Source organism: Diabrotica virgifera, chromosome 6 (assembly GCF_917563875.1).
Source record: "Diabrotica virgifera virgifera chromosome 6, PGI_DIABVI_V3a".
In the NCBI taxonomy this organism is placed as follows: Eukaryota; Metazoa; Arthropoda; class Insecta; order Coleoptera; family Chrysomelidae; genus Diabrotica; species Diabrotica virgifera.
This window is the reverse complement of record NC_065448.1, coordinates 141,515,511-141,531,797: the sequence shown is the minus strand read 5'-3', so window position 1 is coordinate 141,531,797 and position 16,287 is coordinate 141,515,511. Positions and strand designations below refer to the sequence as shown.

The window sequence follows — 16,287 nt, the reverse complement described above, 5'->3', positions numbered from 1 at the left end:
GGTCCTCTTTATAATTTTTTTTAACTTACTTTTCTGCCCTACGAAATGTATACCTATTTTTGAGATATTCGACGTTGTACAAACTTGTCGGCAGACTCTCTGATTCTTCAAAAAGGTTTAAAACTTCGAAATATTTAAAGTTTTGGGAGGAACTTTTTAAATACGTCTTTATACTTTGACAGTAGTTTGACTTTTTTTATTTGCTTGTGTATCCTTCGACATAGATTTCCATCAATCATTACATAGTTATTTTTTAAATAATAAGGCTATAACATACTAAAAAAATCCTTCAAATCGGACAACAGGTTTAGTAAATTCGAGACATCTAACATGCCCATTTCTAAGGTGTTCCGATAATTTTGCCGCTGTGTGTAGTATTTGAATACAAAGGCTCCAAAATAAGACCCCAGAATGCATTGAAATATTTAGGAATTACTTTTGACGACAAGGGGGACATTCGGAACACAGGTGCAAGAGGCATGTCGGAAAGCGGAAGAAAGGTCCTCCACGATAAGCAAGTTAATGCCAAATATAGGGGGTCCTGGATCTCATAAAAGAGCGGTGATGCTCAAGTCAACTTTATCAATCGCACTGTACGGGACCCAAGTATGGCGTGAGATCCTGGAGAAGAAGAAATATAAATATGTGCTTCTTAGAGAACAGAGAACACCTCTGATCAGGGTGTGCAGCGCATACAGAACCGTATCAACTATTGCCTTACACTCGGTGGCTGGTTCTATGTCGGTGCACATCCTGGAGAGAGAAAGATACCGAATGTATCAGAGAAGCAACGGGGCAATTGATTCAGGACCGCAAGAACGAAACAGAAGCTTAGAGATATGGCAGAGGAAATGGGCAGCCGAAGTCGGATGAAGTAAGGTGGTGTGAGTGCAGACACAGGCGCGTCAATTATTACTTTACAAAGTTCTTGACGGGACATAGAACGTTCAGATCATATACCTATCGTATAAAGAAGACCGCGGACGATCTATGCCCAGAGTGTGGAGTGATTAATAACGCGCAACATATGCCCGGCATATCATGCGGGGCGTACCGAGCTGCAGCTGGGGTCTCCTCTAGGGAAGGCCCACGAGCTTATGGATAAAGCTATCAATAGCAAGAGTGACTTCGACCTGGTCATTGCCTTTGTTACTAAAACAATGAAGCACAAAGAGGAAAAAGAGAGGCGACTGCAAGCGGGATGACCCGTATTATTTATTTTTTAACGTGTTTGTGCCGTAGAGGACAGCTAGTGGGGTGAGGACCTTTTACATCCAACCTACGCTGACTGCCTTTTTTTATCTTATTTTACTTTATTTAAACAAACATTTTAGTTTTAACTTTTAATTTTATATATTTATTATCGTAACGTGTGTATGTCGAGAGAGGCAGCTAGTAGATGGAGTACATCAGACCCACGCCGACTGCCTTTGTACACATTTTTAATTTATTTTACCTATTTATGCACTCTTTCTGTTCCTATTCTGTTTTTATTTTGCTTTGGTTGTATACTGGGGCAGTCGGTGAGAGAGAACCTTTACATCCAACCTAAGCCGACAGCCCTTTTGCTCTAACTTAAAGCTATTCGAGGTACGTTTTAAACTTTTTATTTATTATTAAATTTTTTATATACGTTTTCCATTATTTCTTTATACGGAAGTCTATTTACGTATTAATTTATGATTAATGAGCACGAGAGTGAGTAGATGAAAGCATGTATGCTTGAAGTTACTCGTAACTGCCGAACTTATACTTTCTTGCTAGATGGGGATGACCCACCCGCACTTGGTTGACCGGTGCGAGGTGTGTGCGGAACAGAGCAGCTATGTGGCCGCTTGACCTACAGAGCGCACGCGAAAGGTGCCAGAGGGGAGTTGGAAGTAAGGTCGACGGATCAGCGTATATACTCGCTCCGAGTGGTCCCAGACCCGTCAGCTGGAGGAAGAGGGGGTGAGTTTAGTTAGTAGGCGATCCAGCACGCTGAAGCGTGGTGGATTGAATCCAACACACCTGGGACACCTTCCGAAACGGCTGCAAAAGTTTTTTTCATTTCCCGAAAGTTGAAAAAAGCGCACTTAGTTGGTTTATGAAATAAACGATTCAGATGAATTACGAAGAGAACTTGAACTGCTGCACGTAACTTTACACACGTCGACATTGTAAAAAGTAGTGAGTGTTTTGTTTAATACTTCAGTCGGTCAGTATAAGTACCGATTATTGCTAACGTTGTAATTCTTAACGTATACTTCCATTCGTTTACCATTAATACCTATCAACAAAGTCAAATACCGATATCGTAAATTAAAATGCAGTTTGAACATATGTTTAGTACCAGCATCATTTATTAACACCTAAATCAGCATATATTTTTCGAGAATGAGGACGTTCGGTAAATAAATACTTACATATTATATTTATTTTGTTCTTTATTTCTACCTATAATATTTTCCACCCAATTCCAAAAGCTAAATACCTATCTAAAACATAGCGTGCTTAATACATGACATGCCAACGTGGTAAATACATTTTCATACGGATGCGTAAGAATGATATCAGTTTTCACATTATATTCTGCTTGCAGTGTGTATTTTCATGTATTCCTTTGCCTGGTGCAGTTATTACATGCAAAAGGTTTTTTCCAGTATGTCTTGTCTGTGAACTTTTAGGTGAGCATTTTGTGAAAACCGTTTTGCACAACATATTTCACATAGTAGTTTTTCTTCAAGATGTTTGTTCCAACCCGTCACATAACCGTTCTTGAATCGTTACGCGCATGCGCAATAACGTAAAATTATTCGCAGTAACAAATTGTTCGTTACTGCGCATACTCTTATAACTATTTAAGAACGGTAATGTGACGGGTTGGAACAAACCTATTGTGTCTCTGTTAAATCACGGATTCGTAAAATTTTACATACAAAAAGATTATTTCCAGTAGGTACAGTGGAACCTCGATAAGTCGGATTAATCGGGACTGCGGCCGATCCGGGTTAGCCGGAGAATATGGTAAAATTAATATAAAACACAGTACTGTGTTGATCGTTTTGTCTGGTGAAAATCGGTTCGGGTTAGCCAGACTTCCGGGTTATCGGAGGCCGACTTATCGGGATTCCACTGTATTCTTATATCTAATTTTAAAGAATTACTGTGAGAAAACTGTTTGTTATATACTTGACATTCAAATAGCTCTGGGAATATATCTCTTTAAATTTTTATCTATTTCCTACAATAAACAGTTTTCTGCAAATTTCACACATGGTTTTTCCCCAGTGTGAACTCTCAAATGTATTTTTAAATTAGAACTTCGCGAAAACTCTTTGGTGCATATTTTACATCCAAATGGTTTTTCACCAGTGTGCGTTCTCATATGAACTTTTAAGTCAAAACTTCGTACAAACTGTTTTGCGCATATTTCACATCCAAATGGTTTTACACCAGAATGCACCACCATATGCATTTTTAACTCATTATGTGTTACAAACTGTTTTGTGCACATTTCACATTCAAATGGTTTTACACCAGTATGCACCACCATATGTCTTTTTAGGTGATCATTTCTTAAAAACTGTTTTGCGCATATTTGACATCCAAAAGGTTTTTCACCAATGTGAATTCTCATATGAACTTTTAAATTAGAAAGTTGTGTAAACCGTTTTGTGCATATTTCACATCCAAATGGTTTTTCACTAGTGTGGGTCATCATATGAGATTTTAAGTCAGCAGTTCGTCTAAACTGTTTTGTGCATATTTTACGTCCAAATGGTTTTTAACCAGTGTGCGTTCGCATATGAACTTTTAAGTCAAAACTTCGTGCAAACTCTTTTGTGCATATTTCACATTCAAATGGTTTTACACCAGTATGCACCACCATATATATTTTTAACTCACTGTTTGTTGCAAACTGTTTTGTGCATATTTCACATCCAAATGGTTTTACACCAGTATGCACCATCATATGTATTTTTAACTCATTGTGTGTTACAAACTGTTTTGTGCATATTTCACATCAAAATGGTTTTACACCAGTATGCACCACCATATGTCTTTGTAGTTGATCATTTCTTAAAAACTGTTTTGTGCATACTTGACATCCAAAATGTTTTTCACCAATGTGCATTCTCATATGAACTTTTAAATTAGAAAGTTGTGTAAACTGTTTTGTGCATATTTCACATCCAAATGGTTTTTCACTAGTGTGGGTATTCATATGAGATTTTAAGTCAGCAATTCGTTTAAACTGTTTTGTGCATATTTTACATCCAAATGGTTTTTCACCAGTGTGCGTTCTCATATGAACTTTTAGGTCAAAACTTCGTGCAAACTGTTTTGTGCATATTTCACATCCAAATGGTTTTACACCAGTATGCACTACCATATGTATTTTTAACTCATTGTGTGTTACAAACTGTTTTGTGCATATTTCACATCCAAATGGTTTTACACCAGTATGCACCACCATATTATGTCTTTTTAAGTGATTATTTGTGAAAAACTGTTTTGCGCATACTTGACATCCAAATGGTTTTTCACCAATGTGCGTTCTCATATGAACTTTTAAACTAGAAAGTTGTGTAAACTGTTTTGTGCATATTTCACATTCGAATGGTTTTTCATCTGTGTGCATTCTCATATGAACTTTTAGGTAAGTAGTTTTTGTAAATTGTTTTTTCCATATTTGACATCCAAATGGTTTGTCACCAGTGTGCTTTCTCATATGAACTTTAAGTCAAAACTTCGTGCAAACTGTTTTGTGCATATTTCACATCCAAATGGTTTTACACCAGTATGCACCACCATATGTATTTTTAACTCACTGTTTGTTGCAAACTGTTTTGTGCATATTTCACATCCAAATGGTTTTACACCAGTATGCACCACCATATGTATTTTTAACTCATTGTGTGTTACAAACTGTTTTGTGCATATTTCACATCCAAATGGTTTTACACCAGTATGCACCACCATATGTCTTTGTAGTTGATCATTTCTTAAAAACTGTTTTGTGCATACTTGACATCCAAATGGTCTTTCACCAATGTGCGTTCTCATATGAACTTTTAAATTAGAAAGTTGTGTAAACTGTTTTGTGCATATTTCACATTCGAATGGTTTTTCATTTGTGTGCATTCTCATATGAACTTTTAGGTAAGTAGTTTTTGTAAATTGTTTTTTGCATATTTGACATCCAAATGGTTTGTCACCAGTGTGCGTTCTCATATGAACTTTCAAGTCAAAACTTCGTGCAAACTGTTTTGTGCATACTTCACATCCAAATGGTTTTTCAACAGTATTCACTTTCCTACCGTCAGTTGAATATTGGTTCAATTGGTTATTTATAACAAGATTTTGTAATTCGTTGTTTTCATCAGTCAGTCGATCTTCACATTTGGAACCTAAAATTTTAGTTATCTATTAGCAACGAAACAATTAACTCAAAAATAGTAATTTGGCAGAAGGTAAATATAGAAATTTTTCCAATATTTTCCGAATTTTGGGAGAAATTAAAATTTTCTAGTTAAGATTTAGTGAAAAAAAGGAGATTCTATATCTTCTCGAACCGGAGATACTGCAAATTTTTTAATACAGTCAAATTATGGCGGGTTCAAAGCCTCTTCTCCCAATAGTCAACCTTGACAGAATCCTCGTTAGAACCTTTACTTTAAAGGGTGTTGGATTTTCATTAATTAATTAATTTATGCGAGGAAAGCAACCAATCCCATCTCTATATTTATTTTGTTGTTGCTTTGTATCGCGATATAAAAGAGGTTTGCTTTAATGAGCACAAAAAACTGAAGCCTTGTGTTAGTGAAAAAGGCATAGAAGTGAGTTGCTACTATTTAGTTGCCGGTGTTAAAAGTCTAGCTTGTAAGGCTTCTTCGTGTTTGGACTTGGTGCAGTGGTAAATGCAGTCGAGGGCCCTCTTAAAGACCAAATGCAAGGATTGAAACGGTAAGTAGACCTCTTTGAGACTCGTTTAATTATTTTATTCCATTTTTGCTCAAGTTTAAGTTTTTTATTGACCCGGTGTCAAATCGCCTTTAGAAAACAAAGAACCAGCCCCTATGTTCAGATCCGAACATCAAAGATCGCACAAAGGGCTACCTACTAATTATTTCAAATATGTATGAATTGTCAATATGAGTCAGATAAAATTAATTTTTTATGTTTTGTATTATTCAAGTAACAAAGTAATTTTTTGTATTATTCAAAGTGGAAATCGAAACATCAAAAATATATAAATGTATTATAAACTAAAATTATCGTAAAGTTTTTAATTCAATAATATTTTATTAAGTTGAAAGCTTTGACTTGTACCTAGCAGATATCGCTATGACACCCAGGCCATTTCGTTAGTTGCAAATTTCTTTCTTTTCTCTTTCTTCCTTCTATAAAGTTTGGCCGCTTCTCTCTTTTCTTTTTGGTATTGTTCTCTTTCCTCTTGTCCGCTATTTTCAAGCCATTTGTTTCGTGCCAGATTTTTAAGTTGACTTTGGTTTCGACATTCTTTGGTTTTTTTATTTTCTTGAAGTCCTATGGTTTGCACCGCAGCCTCTATGATGCTCCTTTTTATATTTGTCCATTCCTCTTCTACGTTCGTGCCATCGTACCTCTTCAGTTTTTGTACTAGTTTCTCTGAATACACCTGTTTTGTTTGTTGCATTTTTAATTTGGTTATGTTCCACTTGCTTCTTTTTCCTACCCTGTTATTAGATTTGATGATTTTCATCTTTATTTTAGCTATCAAGGGTATGTGATCAGTGACGTCAGCGTTTGTATTATCTTTGTCAATTTTTCGAAATCAATACATGATCTATTTGGTTGCCATCTGATCTTCCTGGTAACATCTAGGGTATCTTGTGTTTCCTTTTAAGTATAAATTTCGTACTGACTGTATAGGTATTTGTTGCTGCTGCAAGATTGCAAACTTTTGTCCCGTTATCGTTTGTGATATTGTGGATCGTGTCTTTACCTGCTACATTTTGGTTGTAGCTCTCTTTTACCACCTGCGCGTTAACATCTCCCAGTATTATTAAGATATCATTCCTAGGAATATTTTCGCAGGTTTCTTCTAAAATTTCATGGAATTCCATTTTATCTTATTGGTCTGCTTCCTCGGTAGATGCGTAGCAGTTAACTAAAGATATATTGACTTGTTTATTTTCGATTCTGATGTAGGAGATTCTTCCATTATTAAATCTTTTAATTCTATGACTTTTTCTCTCATTCTTTTGCTCACGATAAAAGTCGTTCGATTTTTCCCTTGTTTGTCTTCTCATAAGTAATACATAGTAAAGTTTTTCTTCTTAACCTGTTCCTTCACTTTTCCATCGTATCTCCTGTAGTGCTAGTATGTAATTCTAGTTCGTATTTTTTCATTTCTAAAGCAATTTCTTGCAATTTACCTACTTTTAGCATTGTTTTGATATTCCATGATCCAATTCTAATGGGTTTAGTTCTTTTATTCATGTTAGTACTATTCCTCTTTTTCTTGTAGTAAGGTGATGTGAGTGCAGACACAGGCGCATCAATTACTACTTTACAAAGTTCTTGACGGGACATGGATCGTTCAGGTCATATACCTATCGTATAAAGAAGACCACGGACGATCTATGCCCCGAGTGTGGAGTGGTGGATGACGCGCAAAATGAGCATTTTTTTTATTCGCATGCCCGGAATATCATAAGGGGCATACCGAGCTACAGTTGGGGTCTCCTCTAGGGGAATCCCATGAGCTTATGGATAAAGCTATCAATAGCAAGAGTGACTTCGACCTGGTCATTGTCTTTGTTACCAAAACAATAAAGCACAAGAAGAAAAAGAGAGGCGACTGCAAGCGGGATGACCCTTATTAATTTATTAACGTGTTTGTGTCGTAGAGGGCAGCCAATGGGGTGAGGACCTTTTACATCCAACCTACGCTGACTGCCTTTTTATCTTATTTTACTTTATTTAAACAAATATTTTATGGTTTTATCTTATAATTTTATATATTTATTATCGTAACGTGTGTATGTTGAAAGAGGCAGCCAGTAGAGGGAGGACACTTTACATCCTACCCACGCCAACTACCTTTGTACACATTTTCAATTTATTTTATCTATTGATGTACTCTTTGTGTTATTATTTATTTGTTCTGTTTTTATTTTGCTTTGGTTCTGTACTGGGCCAGTCGGTGATGGGGTTACATCCAACCTACGCCGACTGCCCTTTTGCTCTAACTTAAAGATATTCGAGGTACTTTTAAACTTTTTATTTATACACTTATTTTATTCCTTTTTTTATTCAACTCATGTTAATGTCTATGGTTAATTTTATCCATATCAATTTTTTATACAGGGTTGCGAAAAAGTCTGGCAACACGGTAATTTCTCGGAAACCGCTAGAACGATTTTTATGGACTTGGGTGGGTGAGGGTCTTTTAATGCGGCCGATATTATAGTGGTATTTGCATTGTTGTCAAATCTTCCGTTTTTCTGTAAACCTAATGAACTTTCTTATTTCAAATGGAACACCCTGTATATTTTTAGCGTTTTGGAATTCTTAAGGGATACTGATTATTTTTCATATGGTATTCCCTATACCTACCTAAATGCTATAATTTCGAAGTTATTGCTACATTTATTAAAAAAATTTAAACAATTTATAAAATATGCGCTTTATTATTAAAAATTTTATTAAAAAAAAACAATATTTTAGAATAAAACGTGCCAAAAATTCTTATAGGTATCTGATAGAACAGCGGTTCCCAACCTGGGGTACGCGTACCCCTTGGGGTACGCAACGACCTGGTTGTGGGTACGCCGAAAATATTTGGTAATGGCGGATTTTATGTGTTTGTCGTACGTTACGTACGTGGTGGTTGAAAAGTACAGTACAGTACTGGCGCGCCGAATCGTCCGATGGTCTGACTCACGCTCGCTCGTCAAGGTCAGTTCGCCCTCTGCCGCTCCCCCTCCCCCACTCACTTAGCCACTATCTCAATGCACTGCTATTTATCGTACCGTCAGGCGTCAGTCAGTGCTCGCATAGTTCGCTTGCATAGTAGTTGACTGTCGTCTGTCGCTGTTCATTACGTGATTTTATGTTCCGTTTACTTTTTACTTGCTTATTGTGCGTGTAAGTTTTTGACTGATTTGTAAACGATTTAACTGTAATCAAGAAGATGGAAAAGTGGTTAAAAACTGGATCGGTTAAAACAAATCAGATTGATACGGCAAGTCAGGTGCTTAGCAAGCCTAGTACGTCCCGGGACTCAGCAGCAGAACATTCTTCTTGTGTTAGTACCAGTGATAGTAAACCTCAGAAATCTAGTACTAGTACTGGAACTTCCTCAAAGAAACGAAAATATTCAAATGAGTACTTGAAATATGGCTTTTCGTTTACTGGAGAGGAGGAAAGTCCAAACCCACTATGTGTTGTTTGTGGATAAGTTTTAAGTAATGGTAGCATGAAACCTTCCTTACTTTTGCGCCACCTTGAATCCAAACACGCCCAGCACAAAAATAAAGAAATTACCTATTTTGAACGACTTTCAAAAAATTATGGGAAAGATGGCGTGGATTCCTCTTATTTCGCATCAGTTAATAGAGATAATGAAAATGCTGTGGAAGCCTCTTTCAGAATTAGCTACCATATTGCAAAAAGTGGTAAAAACCACACAATAGGTGAGGATTTGATAGCCCCTTGTATAAAAGATGCTGTTCAGTGTATGTTTGGTCAGGACTTTGTTCGTAAGGTGAACTCCATCCCGCTGTCAAACAACACAGTTTCACGGCGAATTCAAGACATTTCTAAGTACATTGAAGAAAAAGTGGTTCAGCAATTAAAAGACAGTGATTTTTTTTCCATCCAAGTTGATGAAAGTACGGACATTGCTGCCCTAGCAATCTTACTTGTTACTGAAAGGTATGTAAATCCCAACAAGGAGTTTGAAGAAAATCTGTTGCTGTGCCATCCATTAACTGAGCGTACTACAGGGGAAGATGTATTCAATGTGATTTATAGCTACTTCTGTGAAAAAGAAATAGACTGGGGTAAATTGTGTGGTATATGCACTGACGGAGAAAAATCAATGTCTGGCATATATATCGGTCTTCGGGGGCCCGTAAAAGAAGTGGCCTTCCACGTAGCATGGAGCCATTGTTGCATCCACAGACAGAGTCTTGCAGCCAAAAAGTTGCCGTCTTCTTTGAATGATGTTCTCAATGAAGCAGTTAAAGTAGTCAACTTTGTTAAAGCCAATGCAACAAACTCCAGACTGTTCAAAGTGCTTTGTGAAGGTATGGGTGGCATTCACTCCACGTTGCTTTTGCACATGGAAGTAAGGTGGCTATCTCGCGGGAAGGTTCTTACAAGACTTTTTGAGCTCAGACATGAACTGAAGTATTTTTTGAAGAGCATCCTTTTTATTTAGCGTCCAAGTTTCATGATAGTGACTGGCTCCAAAAGCTTGCTTATTTAGGTGACATTTTTTCTCGGATCAATAAACTCGACTTAGAGTTACAGAACAGCTCAATTACAGTATTCAAAGTTGCTGACAAAATTGAATCCATGCTGAAGAAAATTGATTTTTGGAAAACCTGTATTCAAAACAATCAAGCTGAAGTTTTTGGCACGCTTCATGATTTCTTGAGTGACAATAATCTGCCCATATCTGACAAAGTGAAACATCAAATAGTGACACATTTGACAAACCTGAAGGACTCTTTTAGAAAGTATTTTCCTAAACGAGATGACGGAGAGAACTGGATTGCAGATCCTTTCAATGAAGAAAACGTCAAGACTGCTACATTGACCGTTCATGAGATGGAAAAGCTCCTGGAACTTTCAAGTGACTCCTCCTTGAAGTCCGAGTTCAAGAAGAAACCCCTTGGACAATTCTGGGTGAGCATTAGGGATGAATATGGACCCTTAACCACAAAAGCCCTTCTGGTTTTACTTCCTTTTACAAACACAGAACTAGTGAGATCGTTCTCTTCCTATGCTTTCATTAAGAATAAGTATAGGAATAATCTAAATGCAAGTCCTGATTTAAGAGTGTATTTATCAACCTTTGATATTGATTTCAAAATATTATGTGCAACAAAACAGGCCCAAGGGTCACACTAAAACAGTTTTGACTTGTTTTAAGAATAATTTTGATTTCTTTTTTTTTCAATAAACTTATTTGTTAATTCTAGTATGTTTTTGTGATAAGGAACATTGTATTTACTTTGTTATTTTTTTTATAGTTGGTATTTAGAATTTACTAAGTTTACTAGAAACATATATAGGCCTAATTTTGGAATAATAACTTTATTGTCAAATAAAAGATAAAAAAACTCTGGCGTAAATATTTACTTTCCATGATTAATGTTCTTGCAACTTTTTTTTTCTTGGGGGTACAATTTGAAATAAATTTATCTCAAGGGGTACGGCAGTGAAAAAAGGTTGGGAACCGCTGTGATAGAAGAAGGTTTTATCTTGAATTTAGGTGGTTTGTAATTTCAAAAAACATTTTTTACTTGTCTTTTTGAACCTTGAAAATTGTCATTTTTCGTTTTTTTTTTCAGTTTTAAACTGTTTTAACTCGAAAACGATTAATTTTAGAGCAAAATTACAAAATACCTTTTTTGTTCCCTAATGATCCAAAGAACCTAAAATAATGTCTACCCGAGCCGAAAAAAATTATTTTTATAAATTGTTTAAAACTTTTTTTTTTTATAAATGTAACAATACCTCCGACATTATGGCATCTGGGTATAGGGAATACCATATGAAAAATAATCAGGACCCCTTAAGGATTCCAAAACTTAAAAAATATACAGGGTGTTCCATTTGAAATAAGAAAGTTCATTAGATTTCTAGAAAAACGGAAGATTTGACAACAATGTAATTACCACTATAATATCGGCCGTATTAAAAGACCCTTACCCACGAAAATCTATAAAAATCGTTCTAGCGGTTTCCGAGAAAATAACGTGTTGCCAGACTTTTTCGCAACCCTGTACACGTTTTTCATTATTTCTAATAAGGAAAGGTGGCTGCACAATTGCCCGGGAACGGGAACGAGAACGGAAACGGGCACGGAAAAAAAGTTAACCTCTACGTAAATCAATGTTTAGATGCACAATAACCGAGAACGAGAAGCTGTCCGGTAAGCATCTAAACATTCCGTATATGTATTTGGAACCAAGGAGTTTTCTATTGGTTCGTTGCAGCACGCGGTCATATTTCAACCAATAGGCGGCAAGGTCCCAAACGCATATACGGAATGTTATTCGGTTCCAAATTCATATACGGAATGTTAATTATTCGTACACCGAAAAAGATAAGTTTTTATTACAGTCTGTGAAAAGGAGATTGATTTTAAAATAATTGTTACTGTAATATTAAATAAAAATAAAACAATTATAGTATTTGGAATGTTATTCGGTTCGAAATTCATATACGGAATGTTAATTATTCGTACACCGAAAAAGATAAGTTTTTATTACAGTCTGTGAAAAGGAGATTGATTTTAAAATAATTGTTACTGTAATATTAAATAAAAATAAAACAATTATAGTATTTGGAATGTTATTCGGTGCGAAATTCATATACGGAATGTTAAATATTTGTACACCGAAAAAGATAACTTTTATTAGAGTCTGTCAAAAGGAGATTGATTTTAAAATACTTGTTACTGTATTATTACATAAAAATAAAACAATTATAATATATGGAATGGCATTTGGAACAAAAAAGACGATTTTTATTAAAGCCAGTTAAAATGAGACTGGTTTTTAATAGTATATTATGCAACGAGCATTTAATGATGGTCATTATGAAGTGAGTATAAGGGATACGAAACGAGCCGCGTAACGGCGAGTTTCGTATAGAGTACGAGCCCTAAACTTCAACAGAATTGAATTGAATAGCTGAAACAGATCTAAACATACTAAACAACACGTGCAAGTCATTAAACATTCTGAGAAAGCAAAACCTTAGTCAAATAAAGAAATATGTCTCTCAAATCTATACCATCCCATTTATGAATTTCGCACCAAATAACATTCCATATAGGTAATCATTGTTTTATTATTCTTTAATAATTCATTAACAAAATAGGTATTTTAAAATCAGTCTTCTTTAACTGAATAATAAAAAGTCCTACTTTTTGGTCAGTACGAATATATTTAACATTCCGCATATGAAATTACACCAAATAACATTCCAAATACTATAATTGTTTTATTTTTATTTAATAATACAGTAACAAGTCTTTTAAAATCAATATCCTTTTAACAGGCTCTAATAAAAACTTATCTTTTTCGGTGTACGAATACTTAACATTCCGTATATGAATTTCGCACCGAATAACATTCCAAATACTATAATAATTGTTTTATTTTTATTTAATAATACAGTAACAATTATTTTAAAATCAATCTCCTTTTCACAGACTCCAATAAAAACGTATCTTTTTCGATGTAGGAATATTTAACATTCCGTATATGAATTTTGAACCGAATAACATTCCGTATATGCGTTTGGGACCTCGCCGCCTATTGGTTGAAATATGACCGCGTGCTGCAACGAACCAATATGTTCGTTGTTGAACAATGTTTAGATGCGTCCGGCATCGAGAATGGGAATGTTGCCCATGTTTCTCGTTCCCGTTGTATTCCCGAAACCAATCAGAAGGCAGTATTAAAAATACTGTCAAATGCCCAATAAAAATTTGTTTGCAATGTGAGTGAACAAGTTTTAGTGATAATTTTTATATATTTTGCATTAAAATGAATGACGAACTATTGATTTCTTTATTGGAAAAATATCCTCGTCGGTATGATCGATGCAGATCATAGTGTATGATAGATACATAATAATAACATAAATATTTGAATGATAATATAATGATATGCCTTTTATATTTATGCTTACAAACACCTTCGTTGTGATTGCACACATATTGTGTAAATCAGTTGCAAGATCATAAAAACGAAAATATTAAAAACTTGTCATCAAATAAATACATATTTTCAGGGTTACCAGACATCCTCTTTTAATAAAATTAGAAAAAGATTGTTCGACAAAGTTTATTTTGAGAAGAATAATTAACAGCACAAGTGACAGCGACATAAAACAGCTGTTCACCATTTAATTGTGAATCTGCTGATGCTTTCAGTTTCCGTTCTCGTTCCCGGTCAATTGTGCAGCCGTCTGAAGTCTATTTACTTATTTATGATGAATGAGCACAAGAGTGAGTGTGAGTAGACAAAAGCATGAATGCCCGAGTTGCTCGTAACTGCCGACTGATATTTTCTTGCTAGTTTCATGCTAGATGGGGTGCACCCCGGTTGACCCACCCGCACTTGACCGGTCTAGTGCGAGGTGTGTGCGGGACGGAGCAGCTGGGTGGCCACTTGACCTAGAGAACGCGTCGACGGGTCAGCGTATATACTCGCTAAGAGTGCTCCCAGACTAGTCGGCTGGAAGAAGAGGGAGTGAGTTTAGTTGGTAGGCGATCCGGCACGGTGAAGGGTGGTGGATTGAATCCAACACACCTGGGACACCTTACCAGACGGTCTTTGGAAGATTCTCACCTCCAAAAAAAAAAGACCTATACCTACTTAAGCTGCAAAAGTTTTTTTTCATTTTCCGAAAGTTGAAAAAAGCGCACTTAGTTGGTTTATGAAATAAACGATTCAGTTGAATTACGAAGTGAACTTGAACTGCTACACGTAACTTTACGCAAGTCGACATTGCAAGAAGTAGTGAGCCTTTTGTTTAGTAGTTCAGTCGGTCAGTATAATTACTGATTATTGCTAACGTTGTAATTCTTAACGTATACTTCCATTCTTTTACCATTAGTACCCTTAGAATATAAAAGAACAGGAAGGAGTCTGTCATATATCAACAACACCTTAAATTTCTAGCGGAACTGGCCATCTTGAACGTCTGTGGATGACTCATAAGTTTTTGTCAACGAGGTAGAAGGTGTTTGTGTATTGGATCAGCTGTGTGCATAGGCGTACCATCTGGTAAAGCTCCTTTATATGCAATCAATTAACTGAAGTTATTAGTATAATAAAATGTTATTTAACTGACCTTTCAACAAAATATTATATTAATACGTATTCTCTCTTGATCTATAGCTGTTTCTTTAACATCAAAGATGTAATAAAATCGTTAAGAATTTATTTTCTTGCCTCTTTAAAAAGGTACGTCACTGGAGATAGAAAGCAAATCTGACAGCTGATCGCCATTTGCAACCTCCTTCCTGGCTCGAAGTCATTTCGCATTGTACTCCTTCCTGGTTTATTTTATATTCTAAAGGCTGTATGACACTATGCATTTTCTTGTATCATTTCTAATATCGTTTCTTGTATACATTTTCTTGTATCATTTCTTGTACGTACATTTGTGCCCTGTATGACACTATGCAAGTTCTTGTATCGAAAACTGTTTGAAATTCGGCACGTGATTGGTCGAAATTTTGTTTGTCACCCTGTCACGTTACATTGATATGGTAGTACTGCGTCTACAGCTGATTTTAAGGATTTTATAAAATTTATAAACTTTTAAAAACAAATATTTTAATGTTATAATACCTAGAATTTTTACGTTGACTGTTGATTATTTGTGTTTTTTATTTTGTTTTGATATTTGTGCTAAAATATTTGCATTATAATTATCTTCAGTTTGATCCAAATTGGAACTACTGTATTTTCCTCTATTAAAAAATTATGCAATATGAAACCCAAAGTTATTCTAAATATATGGTTATTAGTAGAACAGTAGTCCATACCAAACGGTATATTAAGTATCAATAAAATATTTATAAATAATACCTACAAAACACAAATAAATTCATCAAGACATAAATCATATGATCTCATTTTCAGCCGCCATTATGACATTTAGAAGTTTTACCAGCAGGTTTTACGTTTTTGCTCTTTGCGCAGAAATTGGCGCAGTTATTGTACAAGAATCTGTGCCTGACACAAATTCTTGTATCGTTTCTGATATCGTTTCTTGTATCTGTGTATGACACTATACATTTTTTTGACATATCAGAAACGATATTAGAAATGATACAAGAAAATACATAGTGTCATACAGCCTTAAGTTAGTACCTATCAACAAAGTCAAATACCGATATCGTAAATTAAAATGCAGTTTTAACATACGTTTAGTACGAGCATCAATTTATAAACCCCTAAATCAGCACATATTTTTCGAGAATGAGGACCTTCGGTAAATAAATACCTACATATTATATTTATTTTGGTCTTTATTTCTACCTATAATATTTTCCACCCA

At 35.3% G+C, this 16,287-nt stretch overlaps 1 protein-coding gene across 1 annotated transcript; it reads right to left on the bottom strand.

The window, feature by feature from the left end:
* Positions 1 to 3,998: 3,998 nt before the first annotated feature.
* Positions 3,999 to 5,387, bottom strand: LOC126887297 (gastrula zinc finger protein XlCGF17.1-like). The gene has a single exon (XM_050654712.1). The coding sequence runs from the start codon at positions 4,712 to 4,714 to the stop codon at positions 4,007 to 4,009; it is 708 nt and encodes a 235-aa protein (XP_050510669.1). The 5' UTR covers positions 4,715 to 5,387; the 3' UTR covers positions 3,999 to 4,006.
* Positions 5,388 to 16,287: the final 10,900 nt, after the last annotated feature.